At 58.0% G+C, this 15,661-nt stretch overlaps 1 protein-coding gene and 1 pseudogene across 2 annotated transcripts; both read left to right on the top strand.

The window, feature by feature from the left end:
- The first annotated feature begins 20 nt into the window (after window positions 1–20).
- MCRIP1 (MAPK regulated corepressor interacting protein 1) lies at window positions 21–11,390 on the top strand. Of its 2 annotated transcripts, none has more exons than XM_039475750.2 (5): window positions 21–80; window positions 9,238–9,293; window positions 9,387–9,505; window positions 10,284–10,385; window positions 10,483–11,390. In XM_039475750.2, the coding sequence occupies exons 2-5, from the start codon at window positions 9,286–9,288 to the stop codon at window positions 10,545–10,547; spliced, it is 294 nt and encodes a 97-aa protein (XP_039331684.1). In that variant the 5' UTR covers window positions 21–80; window positions 9,238–9,285; the 3' UTR covers window positions 10,548–11,390. The 2 variants fall into 2 exon arrangements, with proteins under 2 accessions (XP_039331684.1, XP_039331686.1); XM_039475752.2 differs by having other exon boundaries at window positions 49–75.
- On the top strand, window positions 457–9,117 carry LOC120366833 (uncharacterized; annotated as a pseudogene).
- Window positions 11,391–15,661: the final 4,271 nt, after the last annotated feature.

Raw genomic sequence — 15,661 nt, 5'->3', positions numbered from 1 at the left:
GCGCAGCCGGCGGTGGCGTCACTTCCGGCGGGGCCTCCCAGCTGGAATAGGCGGCGGCGGCGGCGGCGGGTCGGGGTGAGGTGAGGCGGGCGCGGCGCGGGCGGCGGGACGGGACGGGGCGGGGCGGGCGCGGCCGGGCCCCGCCCTGGTGTCGCCGCGCGGTCGCGGGTGCCCAGCCCGGCCGGGCGGGGCCGCGGCGCGGGGGTGTGGCCGGGCGGCCGGGGTCCGAGGGAGGGGCCCGCGTTCCCCTCCCGGCACCTGCAGGAGGGCGCGGCCCGCGGGGCGCCCGGGAGCGCGCGTGGGGAGGGCGCGGCTCAGGCGGAGCGCCTTTCCCGCCCGGGCCGGGGCAGGGGCCGCAGACCCAACGCGGCCGGACGCTCGCCGTGGGCCCGCCTTCTGCCGCCGCGGGGGCTGACAGCTCCGCGTTCCGGGTCTCCGGGGGGCACGTGCCTGAGGATGCCTCCGACCCGGAGCGCCGCGGGCCCGGCCGGCCGCTTCCTTCTGTCCGTCTTCCGGCCGTGCCCTGGTTCCCCTCTCCCCGGACGGTGGTGCTGGGCCTAACCAGGGAACGGGGCCTCCGCTCGCCTTCGGGGCGCTCAGCGGGCGGTGATTATGGCCGCAGGGGCGCCTCCGGGGGAGCACAGGGCGGAGGGGGCGGCAGCCACACGGCGCGTGGGCTGTGCTGCTCTCAGTCCTGCCCCAGGGTCGTCGTGGCCGGGAAGATGGGCTTTCAGCTAGACCCCCAAGGATGAGGGATAGTTTGGGGCAGAGAAGACACGTTGAGCAAAGGCCCTGAGATGGGGACCGGGGAGTGGACTTTTGGGTGGGGTGTGGGGAGAACGTTTAGAGAGGGTGGGAAGTGGGACGTGAAGGAAGAAGGGGCCAGCTGTTCCTTAAGGAAGGATTTGGGGCGAGTCGGGGGAGGCTGTGGTTTGAGTGGGATCAGGATGGGGAAGAGGGCACCACACTCAGTCCGTTGCTGCCACCACCCAGGGAGAGGGTGAGGAGGTGGGGGCAGCGCTTAGAGGCTTTCTCCGGGGGTCTTCAAGGGACCAGGAGTTGCCAGTGTGGCAGCCGTGAGAGCAGAGTCCTCGTGCACCTGCTTGCGTGGTAGATTATCTTGGAGCCTCATTGGCTGAAAAAAGACACAGAACATGAAGAGAAAGTGGAGTGTGAATCTCAGAAACTCCAGAGGAGCACAGAGTAGCGTCACCGATTCTAACTCTGGAACCTCACAATATTGTCATGTTGCTGGTGTGTCGCCTCCCATTATGTTCTTAGGCATGTGGCTGTGTAGGGAAAAGAATTTGGGACTGGGAAGCCAGAGACTGGGGTTCTGTCCTCTCCCCATCAGGAAGTCTCTGAAGCCCTTGGGTCCCCTGGAGGAAAAAGTTACACGTTGTTCTACCCGGTAAGACTCCCCTCCCTGTCTGGAGGGAAAACCGGTCTCTGAGCAGAGCCATGAGGATGTCAGTGGGGAGTAGGTCTTTCAGGGGTACAGGCGGAGTGGAGGCAGGCTGCAGCTTCGGGCCAAGCCCCAACTAACTGCTGTGGCCCTGGAGGCCCTGGGAGGGCTCGGCTGCTTGGTGCAGGTTCTTTCAGCGCTGAACTGGGAGTTCCCAGGGTATCTTCTTTCCACCCCAGCTGTGGGGATGTGGGCAGTGTGTGTAAGGGCCCAGCGCCGTGGCTGCCTGCACTCAGCCCCTGACAAGTGTTTGCTCTGGCTGGTGGCAGTCTTTGCTTTCAGTCCCCAGTGCTTTTCTGGGCCTCCACCTCCCTAAGAGTGGGCTGGTTCTACATTCCTGTCTGCCGAGAACAGTTGTTTTGTGCTTAATAATCAACAGCATCTGCCGGGCACGGTAGCTCATGCCTGTAATCCCAGCACTTTGGGAGGCTGACACAGGAGAATCTCTTGAACCTGGGAGGCGGAGGTTGCAGTGAGCCAAGATTCGCCGTTGCACTCCAGCCTGGGCGGCAGAATAAGACTCTGTCTCAAAAAAAAAAAAAAAAAAAAAGGGCCGGGCGCGGTGGCTCAAGCCTGTAATCCCAGCACTTTGGGAGGCCGAGGCGGGTGGATCACGAGGTCGAGAGATCGAGACCAACCTGGTCAACATGGTGAAACCCCGTCTCTACTAAAAATACAAAAAATTAGCTGGGCATGGTGGTGTGTGCCTATAATCCCAGCTACTCAGGACGCTGAGGCAGGAGAATTGCCTGAACCCAGGAGGCGGAGGTTGCAGTGAGCCGAGATCACGCCATTGCACTCCAGCCTGGGTAACAAGAGCGAAACTCCTTCTCAAAAAAAAAAAAAAAAAAAAAAACCCAAAAAACAGCATCCCTTTTCTTTCCTTATTTATTTATTTATTTCAGGGCAGAGAGCGGAGATGGGTTTTTTTTTTTTTTTTTTTTTTTTTCTTTCTTTTTTTTGAGACGGAGTCTGGGACTGTTGTCCAGGCTGGAGTGCAATGGTGCAATCTCAGCTCACTGCAACCTCTGCCTCCTGGGTTCAAGCCATTCTCCTGCCTCAGCCTCCTGAGTAGCTTGGATTACAGGCACATACCACGGCACCCAGCTAATTTTTGGTATTTTTAGTAGAAACGGGGTTTCACTGTGTTGACTGTATTGGTCTTGAATGCCTGACCTCCTCTTCCGCCCACCTTGGCTTCCCAAAGCGCTGGGATTACAGGTGTGAGGTATCATGCCAAGTCATTTCTTTCTTTCTTTTTTTTTTTTTTTTTTTTTGAGATGGAGTCTTGCTCTGTCGCCTAAGCTGGAGTGCAGTGGTGTGATCTTGGCTCACGGCAAACTCCGCCTCCCAGGTTCAAATTGATTCTCCTGTCTCAGCCTCCTAAGAAGCTAGGATTACAGGCATGTGCCCCTAGCTAATTTTTGTATATGTGTGTGTGTATTATTATTTTTTTCCCAGGCTCACTGCAGCCTTTGCTTCTTGGGTTGAAGCCGTTCTCCTGCCTCAGCTCACCAAGTAGCTGGGACTGCAGGCGTGCACCACTACGCCCAGCTGATTTTTGTATTTTTTAGTAGAGTTGGGGTTTCACTATATGTTGGCCAGGCTGGTCTCAAACTTCTGACCTCAGGTGATTCTCCCACCTCGACCTCCCAAAGTGTTGGGATTACAGGCGTGAGCCACTGGCCTAATTTTTGTATTTTTTTCAGTAGTGAAGGGATTTTGCCATGTTGGCCAGGCTGGTCTCAAACTCCTTGACCTCAGGTGATCTGTACACCTCGGCCTCCCAGAGTGCTGGGATTATAGGCATGAACCACTGCACCTGCTTGTCATGGAGCTGCTGCTGCTGCCTTTTTTTTTTTTTTTTTTTTTTTTTGAGATGGAGTCTGGCTCTTGTTGCGCAGGCTGGAGTGCAGTGGCATGATATATGTTGGCTCACTGCAACCTCTACCTCCTGGGTTGTGCAAGCGATTCTCCTGCCTCAGCCTCCTGAGTAGCTGGGACTACAGGTACATGCCATCACACCCAGCTAATTTTTGTATTTTTAGTAGAGATGGGATTTCACCATGTTAGCCAGGATGGTCTTGATCTCTGGACCTCGTGATCCGCCCGCCTTAGCTTCCCAAAGTGCTGAGATTACATTTGTGAGCCACCGCGCCCAGCCAAGGTGGGGCTTTTTCTCTGTTGACCAGGACGGTCTTGAACTCTTGGCCTCACAAAGTACTAGGATTGACACACCACACCCAGCCCCTTTCATTTTTTTCTTTTTTTTTGAGAGGGAATTTTGCTCTTGTCACCCAGGCTGGGGTGCGATGGAACGATCTCAGCTCACTGCAACCTTCGCTTCCTGGGTTCAAGTGATTCTCCTGCCTCAGCCTCCTGAGTAGATGGGATTACTGGTGCCCGCTACCACCCCTGGCTAATTTTGCATTTTTGGTAGATACAGGGTTTCTCCATGTTGGTCAGGCTAGTCTCGAACTCCAGACCTCAGGTGATCCGCCCACCTCAGCCTCCGAGAGTGCTGGGAATACAGGCGAGAGCCACTGTGCCTGGTCCCCTTTCATTCTTAATAGCATCCAGATGAACGATATGGCACATGCCTGTCCTGTCCATCGTCATGTTGGATAAGGAGCCACAGAGACCTCACTGAGGGACTGGCTTCCTGTGGCTGTGCTTCCGTCCCCATTGGAGCAGGCGAGCATCACTTTGGATGTGGATGCTGAGGCTCAGAGGAGCTTGCCTGGGGCCGCAGAGCCCCGGAATACCTGCAGCCCTAGTAGGCCAGGCCCTGTAGGCGGGACAGCCACAGAAGCAGGCAGTCAGATCCTGCAGAATGCACAGACGTGCGGGTCGCCTGTACCCTGGGTGGCTGGCAGCAGGTGGTCCTGTGGCAAAGGCTGTGTTTGGGATCAGGGCAGGAGTGGAGTAGCAGGTGGTGCTTGATCACACAGGTTGGGGTTGGACAGTGGGCTTGTAGGCAGCAGAGGGCCTGGGTGACGCCCTAGTGGTAAGTGAGCTTCGGAAAGGGTGTCAGGAAGATCGTGTAGACATCCGTGTGCACCTGTCCTGATGCTGGGGGGGTCTGGAACCAAAGGTTGTCCCAGCACGGGGTGGGGTGAGGTGGCGTGGGGTGTGGAAGGCTTTGCGGGGAAGGAGAGAAGGTACCTAAAGACCATGTTGCCTGAGGAGCTCTGGAAGGGCAGTCCTGGGCCAGGAGAGTGTCACTGAGGGTCCTTCCATGTGAGACCCCAGCCATCATAAGCTCCGCTATGTTTCACAGTATACTGAGAAAGAAAAGCCGCCATCGGGTAAACTCTGACGTGTTAGCAATAGTCAGGTGCAGCCCAATTTCAAAGATACTGAAATGTGAAAACTAGGAAGGAAAACTCTTGGAGGCAGTGGGATGTGGTGTAGTGACTGAGGAGTGCAGGGCCGTGCCAGGTGGTCAGCAGGCTCAGCCTGGTTTCTGACTGAAAGAGGGAAGGAGGATGGGACAGAGGCCTCGCCTAACCCTTGCTGCTCTCACCCTGGGGGTGGCCCAGGTAGGATGAAGGCTGTGGGGGCTGGGCTGGGCAGGCTCTTGAGACCTCGGAAGCAGAGCTGTCTCTCTGGGCTGAATGGAGCCCCCTCCCTCCCACCCTTCATCTATGGTTGGCCTAGGTCGGGCAGCCACTCACCTTTACCTGGGCAGCTGAGCAACAGGTCAGGGTCTTGCCGGCTCAGGGGCCACTGCCTAAGGTGGCCATCACCGCATGCTGGGTCTTTTCCAGCCCCCGGCATTTCTCTGGGCCTACGTCATTCTCTCCTGCTCACTCTCACCTGCCTCGGGCCCGTCCCCTCCATACCCACCACCTCAGGGACCCTGTGTGTGCGTACTGTGCCTAAGGGCTCCGTCTGTTTAGCCAGACACCAGCCTGCTGCCCGTCGGGCCTGATCTAGGGCCAAGCGGCCTGCCTGCCACACTTGCTCCCCTCTCCACGCCATGTGCCCCGCCTTGCTAGGCCGCCCTGCTGAGGCTGTCGGAGGCTTTCTCGTTGCAGATCCACAGTGACCTCTTGGTCCAGAGGTCGCTCGACCTCCAACCCTCTCCATGGAGGGCTCCTTCCTGCTCTCCCTGCCACCATCCTGGCCCTGGCTCCTCTTCTGCCTGTGCCTTGGCCCTCCACAGGCTCCTCCCATGCCGTGTGTGCCAGGGCCCGTCTGTGCTCCCCCAGGCCCTGTCCCGTGCTCGGTGCTGTCTCTGCCACAGGTGCAGTGGTGCCTGCCTCCAGCTGCTGATTTCCTTACGGGAATAGGTCAGGTGTGCACTGCCACCCTTAGGGTAATTACAAGTGGAGATTCTCCAGCTGTGCTTGTACATATCTTGGGTGTGTGTACCTAGGAGCAGAACGGCTGGGTCATAGGGTATGCACGGATGCTTGGTTTTTAATGGAAAATTCCTTTAGGGTCAGAATTGACACCCAGCTCCTTGGCAGAGCCCCAGGAGGCAGTGAGGCTGAGTGAGCTGCAGAACCGTTTCTTCTGCTTCCAGGGGGACAGCAGGCCACTGGCCTCTTGGGAACTGCTGGCACATCCAGGAAAGCCTGGGTCTGAGTGTGCAGGGGTGAGGTCAGCTGGAGGCCCTGGGGGTCCCTGAGCCCGAGTAAGAGGTAGGGAGAGGTCAGAGGGCTCCTCAAGTCTGGGAAGACTTACAGGACACAGACAGTGGTGTTGGGGACAGTGGGCACCTGTCTTCTTCTAGTGAGAGGAGGCACATGGGACTCCCTATTGACTTAAAAAAAAATGTATGGGTACACAATAGGTGTATATATTTAGGGTTTTTTATTTTTATTTTTTATTTTTTTTTAAAGATGGGGTTTCACCATGATGGCCAGGCTGGTCTTAAACTCCTGACCTCAGGTGATCTACCCACCTCAGCTTCCCAAAGTGCTAGGATTACAGGCGTGAGCCACCACACCCAGCTCTATTTAGGGGGTTTAAAAACTTTCATTTATTTAGAGACAATCTTACTTTGTCACCCAGGTTGGAGTGCAGTGCCTCAGCCACCACTGCTGGCGAAATTTTTATATTTTTTGTTAGAAATAGGCCTTTATCATGTTGCCAAGGCTGGTCTTGAACTCTTGGGCTCGAGTGATCCCTCTTCAGCCTCCCAAAGTGTTGGGATTACAGGCCTCTTTTAGTAGGTTAGCCATTTTGCCTGGCCTGTTTTATTTTTTGTGTGTATTTATTTATTTTTTTTTGAGACAGAATTTCTCTCTGTAGCCCAGGCTGGAGTGCAGTGGCGCAATCTTGGCCCATTCCAACCTCCATCTCCCAGGTTCGAGTGATTCTCCTGTCTCAGCCTCCCGAGTGGCTGGGATTACAGGCACCTGCCACCACGCCAGGCTAATATTTGTATTTTTGGTAGAGAAGGGGTTTCACCAAGTTGGCCAGTTTGGTCTTGAACTCCTGACCTCGGCGATCCACCCACCTGGGGCCTCTCAAAGTATTGGGATTACAGGCTTGAGCCACCATGCCTGGCCCTTTTTTTAAAAAAAATTTGAGACAGTCTCTCACTCTGTCGCCTGGGCTCGAGTGCAGTGCCACGATTTTAGCTCACTGCAGCCTTGACCTCCCGGGCTCAAGCAGCCCTCCCACCTCAGCCTTCTGAGTAGCTGGGATACAAGTGCCTGCTCCATACCAGCTACGTTCAGATGGGTATGTGCAGCATGTGTATGGGCGGGGCTGTACCGACAGGTGTGTGTGGACATGTGTGTGGCAGGTGTATTCAGCTAAGGTGTGTGCAGCAGGTGTGTGTGTGTGTGTGTGTGTGTGTGTGTAGCAAAGCAGAGGGAACCCCGGAAGGGTAGTTTCTTGAGAGGATGTGGGGCCAACAGTGGTATTTGGAGCAGGAGTTAAAACTGCAGGAGGCCGGGCGCAGTGGCTCACGCCTGTAATCCCAGCACTTTGGGAGGCCGAGGCGGGTGGATCACGAGGTCGAGAGTTCGAGACCATCCTGGTCGACATGGTGAAACCCCGTCTCTACTAAAAATACAAAAAATCAGCTGGGCATGGTGGCGTGTGCCTGTAATTCCAGCTCCTCAGGAGGCTGAGGCAGGAGAATTGCCTGAACCCAGGAAGCGGAGGTTGCGGTGAGCCGAGATCATGCCATTGCACTCCAGCCTGGGTAACAAGAGCGAAACTCCGTCTCAAAAAAAAAAAAAAAAAAAAAACTGCAGGAGGGCCCCAGGCCAAAGATGTGGCTGCATAAAGGCCAAGTGGCCACTGGAGGCAGAGGCTGCCTGGGGAGAAGAGCCACTGGGGAGGGCAGGCTGGGAGGCAGGTACCCCTGAAGCAGCAGGTGGTCAGTGGCTAGAGCTGGCAGTGGGCAGGGCACGGGACTGGCTCGTCTACCTGTTACCGGAGCTTCCCTTTCTCTCTTAAGGGGAGCTTCCCAGCAGGCAGCATGTCCCTGTGGGACCCTCAGCCCAAAGAGGCCTTTCTCTCTGTGCTCTGGTGCTCTGGGCTGGAGTCCCTGGCAGCACTGTGGGCAGAGAGATCCCAGAGTCCAGGAGAGGAGAGGTGACTTTGTGAGCAAACTGGGTGCTATTACAGGCAGGGAGCCCCTGGCCCTGCCTGGACCCCACTCCTGGCCTGGGGTGGGGCACAGAGTTCCAGGGCTGGGAGCTGGTTTTCTGCTCTTTGCTGGTTTGGCCCTTGAGTCCTGGGCTTCTGTTCACATGTGGTCTTTGAGGGCTGGACTGTTGACGTGAGGTGGAGCGGGCCAGAGAGGACTAGGAGCCTCAGTGCTCTTGGCCCTCTGTGAGGGCTGCAGCCATATGCCCTGGAGTATCTGGAGCCTCATGCCCTGGGATTGGGCAGCGGCGTTGCTTATGCTAAAAGCCCCCTCCTGGGAATCCTGAGACTCCCCTCCCCCAGCACCTAGAGTTGTCGCCTCCAGAGCAGGGCCAGGCTGGAGACCAGCCTGTTGGCTTCCCCACCTTGGGATTGTGTGTCCTCAGCTGAAGAGGGGACACTCCAGCCAGCCAGTGTGAGAGTCCGAGCCCCAAAATAGACTCCCTTTCCCAGAGCCGTGGAATCCCCTGGGCTGAGAGGCCATAAGCAGGCAGCAGCCCAGGGTTCTGGTCACCAGGTTAGGCCCGGCAGCTTTCTCCAGGGTCACTCCCTCTGATCACCGGTGGAGTGGAGTTTGGTTCCATCTCCAGGGCACTGTTGTGGCTCATGCTCTAGGAAACCAGGAAGCTGGGCCTGGGTTGGTGCTGGGGAGCAGGCATCACTGTTAGGAAGCTCATCCCCATTTTACAGGCAGGAAATCAAGGCTTAGCAGAAGCTGTGTGCCCAGCTCTGCAGCAGGGACAGCAGGGTCGGTTTCCTCAGGGGCTGCAGGCCGTCCGCTACAGTGAGAGGCAGTCCCACATCAGGGATGCTGACAGGACCCCCCAGCCCACGGGAGGGACCCAGCCTCAGTGGTCCCGGTGCTGAGGCTGAGGATCACGTATTGCAGAGCTAAGGCCACTGAGTGGGCTTAATTGATTCAAGTCATGCATGTGTCTGGATGGCTCTGACCGGCTCCCTGCTACCTCCTAGGGTTGCCTGGAGCCCACTGGCTGCCCATAGCTGGACCCCAACCTGTGGGAGACCCCCTGGTGGTCAGGGCGACCTGTACTTTGTTTACGTCTGAAGGGAGGAGGCAGCTGTGCCCTGCGCCTCGCTCACCCCACCCCTGGAGAGGGTGGCCGTGCGTCCTGCTCCTACCCTGGCTTGTGTTTCAGAGGCTGAGGGGATCTGGCGGCGGAGCGCTAGGATCAGACGCCCCCGCGATGACCAGGTGGGTTTCGGGCAGGTGGGGCGGCCTCCACAGGGCAGGGGTGTGGTCTCCCACCCTGCCACCTGCCCCGCCTCACGCACTGCGGCTCCCCAGCTCCCCCGTCTCCAGAGTCGTGTACAACGGCAAGAGGACCAGCAGCCCCCGCTCCCCGCCCAGCAGCAGCGAGATCTTCACCCCTGCCCACGAGGAGAACGTGCGCTTCATTTACGAAGGTGGGTGTGCCCACCACACGAGGCTCCTGTCCGTCCTTGGTCCTTGTTGGAGTCAGCTCTGCCCCCAGCCCGGGACCCAGGCTCCGAGGAACCTCCTGCAGCCCCTGCCCTGGCCCCTCCAGGGCGCAGATACCCCATCACTGCATCCACAGCCTTCAGGGCCCAGGTGGGTGGGGGTGACCAAGGGGACCCTGTGTGGAGAGGAGACCTGGTTCTGATCTTGTGGGGAGCCCAGCAGGAGGGGTTGAGAGAGGGCCGTGCCCTGATAGAGGCCGTGGTGGAAGCCAGTCATCAGTGCTGGCAGCACTAGAGGAGTTTGCTGGGGAAAGAGAGACACCTTTGAAGAGAGATGGGGGTGCACCCAGCCATGAGTGGGTGTGCTGCAGAAGTGCCAGGGGGTTGTTGTCTGGGACTAGGGGAGTGTTCGTGTGTGCTGGGGCTGGGGAAGCGTGTGGATGAGGTGGGAAAGGCAAAGGCCTAGCTGAGGAGGACACGCTGCCCCTGAGGCACCGAGAAGCCTGGGGTAGGGTCATAGGGGTCCCTTTGACCACAGAGCTGGTCGTCGTGTAGGGAAAGGACAGGCCTGCCGGAGGAGCAGGGACGGGGTCTATGGGTGAGTGAGACTGGGATGGGCAGAGGGCCGTGGAGGGAGCTCGGAGGACACTTCTGAGGGAGAAAAGGTCTGGGAGGGCAGGAGCTGAGGGCAGGCGTTCTCCTGGTGTGGATGCCACCCCCTCTGTGTGTGCGGCTCTGAGCACTCTGCCTTCTGCCTCTGCAGCCTGGCAGGGCGTGGAGCGAGACCTTCGCAGCCAGGTGCCGGGTGGCGAGCGGGGCCTGGTGGAGGAGTACGTGGAGAAGGTCCCTAACCCCAGCCTGAAGAGTGAGTGTGGGCTGACCTGGGGATGGGCTGGGCCGGCAAGCCGGGCCATACGGGCTGGAGGGTCCTGTGCCTGCCCTACCGAGTCGTTCCCTGGCAGCCTTCAAGCCCGTCGACCTGAGTGATCTGAAGCGCCGGAGCACTCAGGATGCCAAGAAGTCCTAGAGAGCCCGGCGCCCCTCTACGGCCTCCGGAAGATCAGGGTGCCAGGTGTCGGTTCCCTCCTGTCCCTTGGCCCTGCTCCTGGGATGGGGGTTCTTGCTCCAGCGGGCTGCAGACCCCAGGACCGGCGTGACTGACAGCTCAGGCCTGTCCCTCCTCCCCAAGACCCCTTCCTTCCTCCTTGGGGGTCTCAAGCTGCCCCCATCATGGGGGTCTGGGCCCTGCCCACCCTCCCACCTCCCCCAGCCACCTGGCTGCATCTTTGAAGCTGCCTGGCCCCCAGGGGACCTGACCTGACCTCTCTCTGCTCCCCTCACACGCCCTACACCCCCGCCCGTCCCTGGCCACTGCAGGATCAGGAGGGGAGAAGAATGAGCCTCTGCTGCCTCCCAGGCTGCTGAGACTGGGCTGGTTTTGTCCTTGAAGTGGCCAGGACACAGGACAAGGGCAGCCCCACCTCATCCAGCTTGGGTCCCCCGAAGACCCTTGCTGCTCCTATGGCCTGGACATGCTGGGGGGCTTCTCACCCCCACCCCCACCATCTAGCCTGGCCCCTTCCCTGACTTAGCTTCAAGATGGCACCAGCTCTCTGGGCCTAGGATACTGCCGGGCCCCCCAAAGGGGTCCCCAGCAACCAGGCCTGGCCTCCTGGTGTCTGCGGCCACAGTGGCCCCGTGGGCATGGGCACCCAGGCTGACCCTGAGGTGCTGCTGCTGGGTCTGTCCTGGCTTGGGGGTGTGCTGGGAGGGTCACCAGGGCCCCTTTTTCTTCTTGTGCCCTCTGAAAGCCAAGTGTCTGTGTGGCTGTGGAGCATGAGGGTCTGTGAATAAAGGCAGTGGCACTGGGCATGGCCTCCTGGCAGTCTGTCAGGTCTCTGTCCCTGAAGCGCACATATGCACAGCTCCCCGGCAGGGCTGGAAACTCCAGATCACTGTGAAGGCTCCTCAGGCCCAGAAATTCTGTCTACGTCACTGGCCTCCTAGGGGCAGGTGGTGGCAGGGAGCGTTCTGGTGGGAGAAGCTGGGCTGCCCAATGTCACCACCCTTGTTCCACTACAGGGGCTCCCCAAGGGGCCCCAGGGGTACTAGGCATCACCCTGAACCCACCCTCTGGGGCACTATCTGTGGCCCCTCCAGGGAGTTGGCTCCTCCCTTGTCCAGATAGAGGGGATGCTGCTGGGCCCAGGAGAGACCTGGTTGCACTTGACCTTCAAACCTGGAAGCTGCCCTGGCAGGCCAGACACGGAGCTGTATTCCTGCCGCTGTTAGAAGCCAGACCGGAATTGATTCCAGGAACACCCTTTCCCAGAAGAATGTTTGGAGCTTGAGTGGCCCCACAGGCGCCTCCTGGCGGGTGGGCTGGTGCAGGAGATGCTGGCTCAGAGCCGGCCTCCCTGGGGAGGGGGAGGAGCGGGGAAGGGTGTTCCAGTAATAAACCAGCCCAGCTGCTGCCTGGCAGCCCGTGTGCCCTACTGGTACCCAGCCGCAAGCCAGCTCCCTCTAGACTCATGGGCTTATCTAGCCCCTCTAGGGCCTGTGAACCCTTCAAGGACCGCCTGAGAGCCCACCAGGCTAGGGTGACCCAAGCTGCCCCCCACTGTCGCTGCTGCAGCTTGAGGGAAGCCAGCATGGGGATGAGGGGTGGGTAGCTCACCGTGGTCCTCAGGCTGAGGCTGTGGAGGGGCACCCCCCGGGACCAGAGCCCTGACCTCCCAGTGAGGTCAGCCCTGCAGTCCCACAGGCGGTCTTACCCAGCAGTTTGTAGTCACATTCAGCTTGAACAGGTAAAGGACTGGGGCACAGAAGCTAGAGCGGACACCTGCCCCCTGGGCCGCGGGAGCTAACCGTGGGATCTGATCCCCAGAGGGTCGCGGCCCTCCCACCCAGCCTGTTCTTTAGCCCTGCTGCTGGGCTAAGCGGCTGGAGACGCTCCCTTTTCTTCATCGACGGCACCGGGGGAGATGAGGCAGCCGTGACCACTGCGTGTTGTGCTGTTGCCATCCACGCATGCACACGCCACTATCCGCTGTCACTCAATGTCGACAACTCCATGGGGCACATTTTAGCCCAGTTTACAAGTGAGGAAATAGTGACCTCTTTTGGGGGGGGTAAGCTCTTATGAAAATTGTAATTAATGCTTATTGAGCATGAGCAATTTCCTGATAGTCAATACACCCCGCTATTTCCCTAAGGGCTGAATGGATAGGCTCCAGGTGGGCTGTTGGCTTGGCATGGAGGGCAGAGTGCGAGTGTCCCTAAGCCTTTCAGTAATGTGCCCCTCCTCTTCTGTTCATGTGAGGACCCTTGGGCATTGGACAGTCGTGTAGCCTACATTCTGCCTTTGGCTGCTGCATCCTTGTGTCTACAGGCCCCGCTGTCCCTTGTTCTTCTGTAAAGTGAGGTGCAGTGCAGAGGTCTGATCCGATTCATAGGAGACTGCAGGTGCAGGGTTCAGGCAGAAGCAGGGTCCTGTTAGGAGGCTTCTGCAGTGGGTGGTGGGGGGAAGCAGTCGGGGGCGCGGTCAGCAGCTGGGGCTGGACGTCCAGGTCTGTGTGCAGAGCTGGGTCTAAAGTGGGGATTCAGCAGGGCCACAAGGCTCTGGAGATAGATGAGTTAGATGAGGAGTTAGCTGAGCACTGCTGATTTCTAAAGACCGATAAAGAAGAACTGAGGGTGGTGCCTTTTTCCTGGGCACAACAGGGAGAGGAGGTAGAGAAAGAAACAGTGAAGAGCAGGGTCAGAGAAAGAGCAAGCCGAGGAGGATCGGGGCTGAGTGAGTGCAGGGGGAGGACCCGGGGCTGAGCGCTGCCAGGGTGTCTCGGGGGAGGCTGAGCCAGCTCACCTAGTGGACCTGCACCCTCAGGCATCTCTCACCCACCTTGCCTAGAAATGACCACTTTGAACTGTTTTTAAATTTTGGTCTGCACTTTTATTTCTTTCTTTTTCTTTTTTTTTTTTTTGAGACGGAGTTTTTGCTCTTGTTACCCAGGCTGGAGTGCAATGGCGCGATCTCGGCTCACCGCAACCTCCGCCTCCTGGGTTCAGGCAATTCTCCTGCCTCAGCCTCCTGAGTAGCTGGGATTACAGGCACACGCCACTATGCCCAGCTAATCTTTTGTATTTTTAGTAGAGACGGGGTTTCACCATGTTGACTAGGATGGTCTCGATCTCTCGACCTCGTGATCCACCCGCCTCGGCCTCCCAAAGTGCTGGGATTACAGGCTTGAGCCACCGCGCCCGGCCATATTTCTGACGTGAATTGTTACTTCATGCTTTTCCCATTTTGTTCTCTCCTGCACCCCCAGCACATAACAAAAGATTCCTGCCCACCACAGTCCCTAGTTCTTTTTTTGCCCATGATTTTGGTTACATCAGTGTTCGTGTTTACATTACGATGTCTGTGTTTGTATTCACAACTGAGTCATGTGGCAAATTCTGCTCGTTTGTTCTTTTGTGACCAACTTCTCTTTCCTTTGGCGTTACTATTTGCCTTCTTTTTTCATTTGTTTAGTTTTCATGTGCTAGTCCCTAAGGCCTGAACTCTCCTCTGCATCTTAGTGCCTTCAGTCACGTTCATCCCCTTGAGGGCGTCTCTCCGGAGCCTTCTGCCTGGTCAGGGTCCCCATTGCTGGGGCGCACCCCCGACTCTCCTCGCTCTGACCCTTGATGTAGTTCCCGTTTCCCTTGTTCTTGGTCCCCCGTCTCGGTAGTGTGTGTGTGTGCACACACCAGATCCCGGGGGTCACGGTCCTCCCTCCCAGCCATGCACGCAGACGGCACACAGCTCTTGCAAATACCCTTTTGGGATGCTGGGTGTTGCATACCTGCCCCACTGGACACACACAGGTATGCGTTTCCCTTCCTTCATTTTCTTTTTTTTTCTTTTTTTCTTTTTTTTTTTTTTTTTTTGAGACGGAGTTTCGCTCTTGTTACTCAGGCTGGAGTGCAATGGCGCGATCTCGGCTCACCGCAACCTCCGCCTCCTGGGCTCAGGCGATTCTCCTGCCTCAGCCTCCTGAGTAGCTGGGATTACAGGCACGTGCCACCATGCCCAGCTAATTTTTTTTATTTTTAGTAGAGACGGGGTTTTACCATGTTGACCAGGATGGTCTCGATCTCTCGACCTTGTGATCCACCCACCTCGGCCTCCCAAAGTGCTGGGATTACAGGCTTGAGCCACCAGGCCCGGCCTCCTTCCTTCATTTTCACACAGCCCTTCCCTGTGCAGTGTGCTCTCACACACACAACCCTGCTGGCAATACCCATGCATTCCTTTGGGGGAAGGGGGTTGAGGCACCGGAGGTAGAGGTGGGAGGGGAGGTAGAGATGGGGAATTCGCAAAGGGCCCAAGTTGGAGGGAGATGCTGTGGACTGAGTTAAAAAATGGGTTTCAGCTGGGCGTGGTGACTCACACCTGTAATCCCGGCACTTTGGGAAGCTGCAGTGGGCAGATAACTTGAGGTCAGGAGTTCAAGACCAGCCTGCCAACATGACAGAACCCCGTCTCTACTAAAAATACAAAAATTAGCAGCAGGGGGTGTTGAGGTGCATGCCTGCAATCCCAGCTGCTTGAGAGGCTGAGGCAGAGAATCACTTGAACCTGGGAGGCGGAGATTGCAGTGAGCTGAGATCTCGCCACTGCACTCCTACCTGGGCAACAGAGCGAGACTCTGTCTCCAAAAAAAAAAAAGGTGGGTCCCTCCACCTACCTGCCTGCGGGGCTGCCTGGTTAGGGCCAGTGTTTATTGCAGAGGTGAGTCCAGCCCCTGCCAGGCCCCCAGCTGTGCCGGACTCCACCAGCCTGCTCCAGTTCCCTTAAGGACGAGGGCTGGACGGGTGAAAGGACAAGGGCAGAGGGACTCGGGATGGGGAGGGCCGTCAGGAAGCCCCAGGTGTGGGGCACACTCCCCAGGGCAGTTGCCAGCCTTGAGCTCAGCTGGCGTGAAGGAGAATGCCAACCTCCCTGTGCTGACTGAGCCTCGTCCCCACACGGGCACCTGGGCATCCAGGGCTCAGAGGAGAGCCAGGACCTGAGGCTGGTGGGGCCTATGGCTGGCCTGAAGTCTTAAGGGCAAAGACCACAGGCCTCTAGCAGGTGCTGCTGGAGGGACCATCTCC

Source organism: Saimiri boliviensis, chromosome 17 (assembly GCF_048565385.1).
Source record: "Saimiri boliviensis isolate mSaiBol1 chromosome 17, mSaiBol1.pri, whole genome shotgun sequence".
Lineage (NCBI taxonomy): Eukaryota > Metazoa > Chordata > Mammalia > Primates > Cebidae > Saimiri > Saimiri boliviensis.
This window is presented reverse-complemented; position numbering and strand designations above follow the sequence as displayed.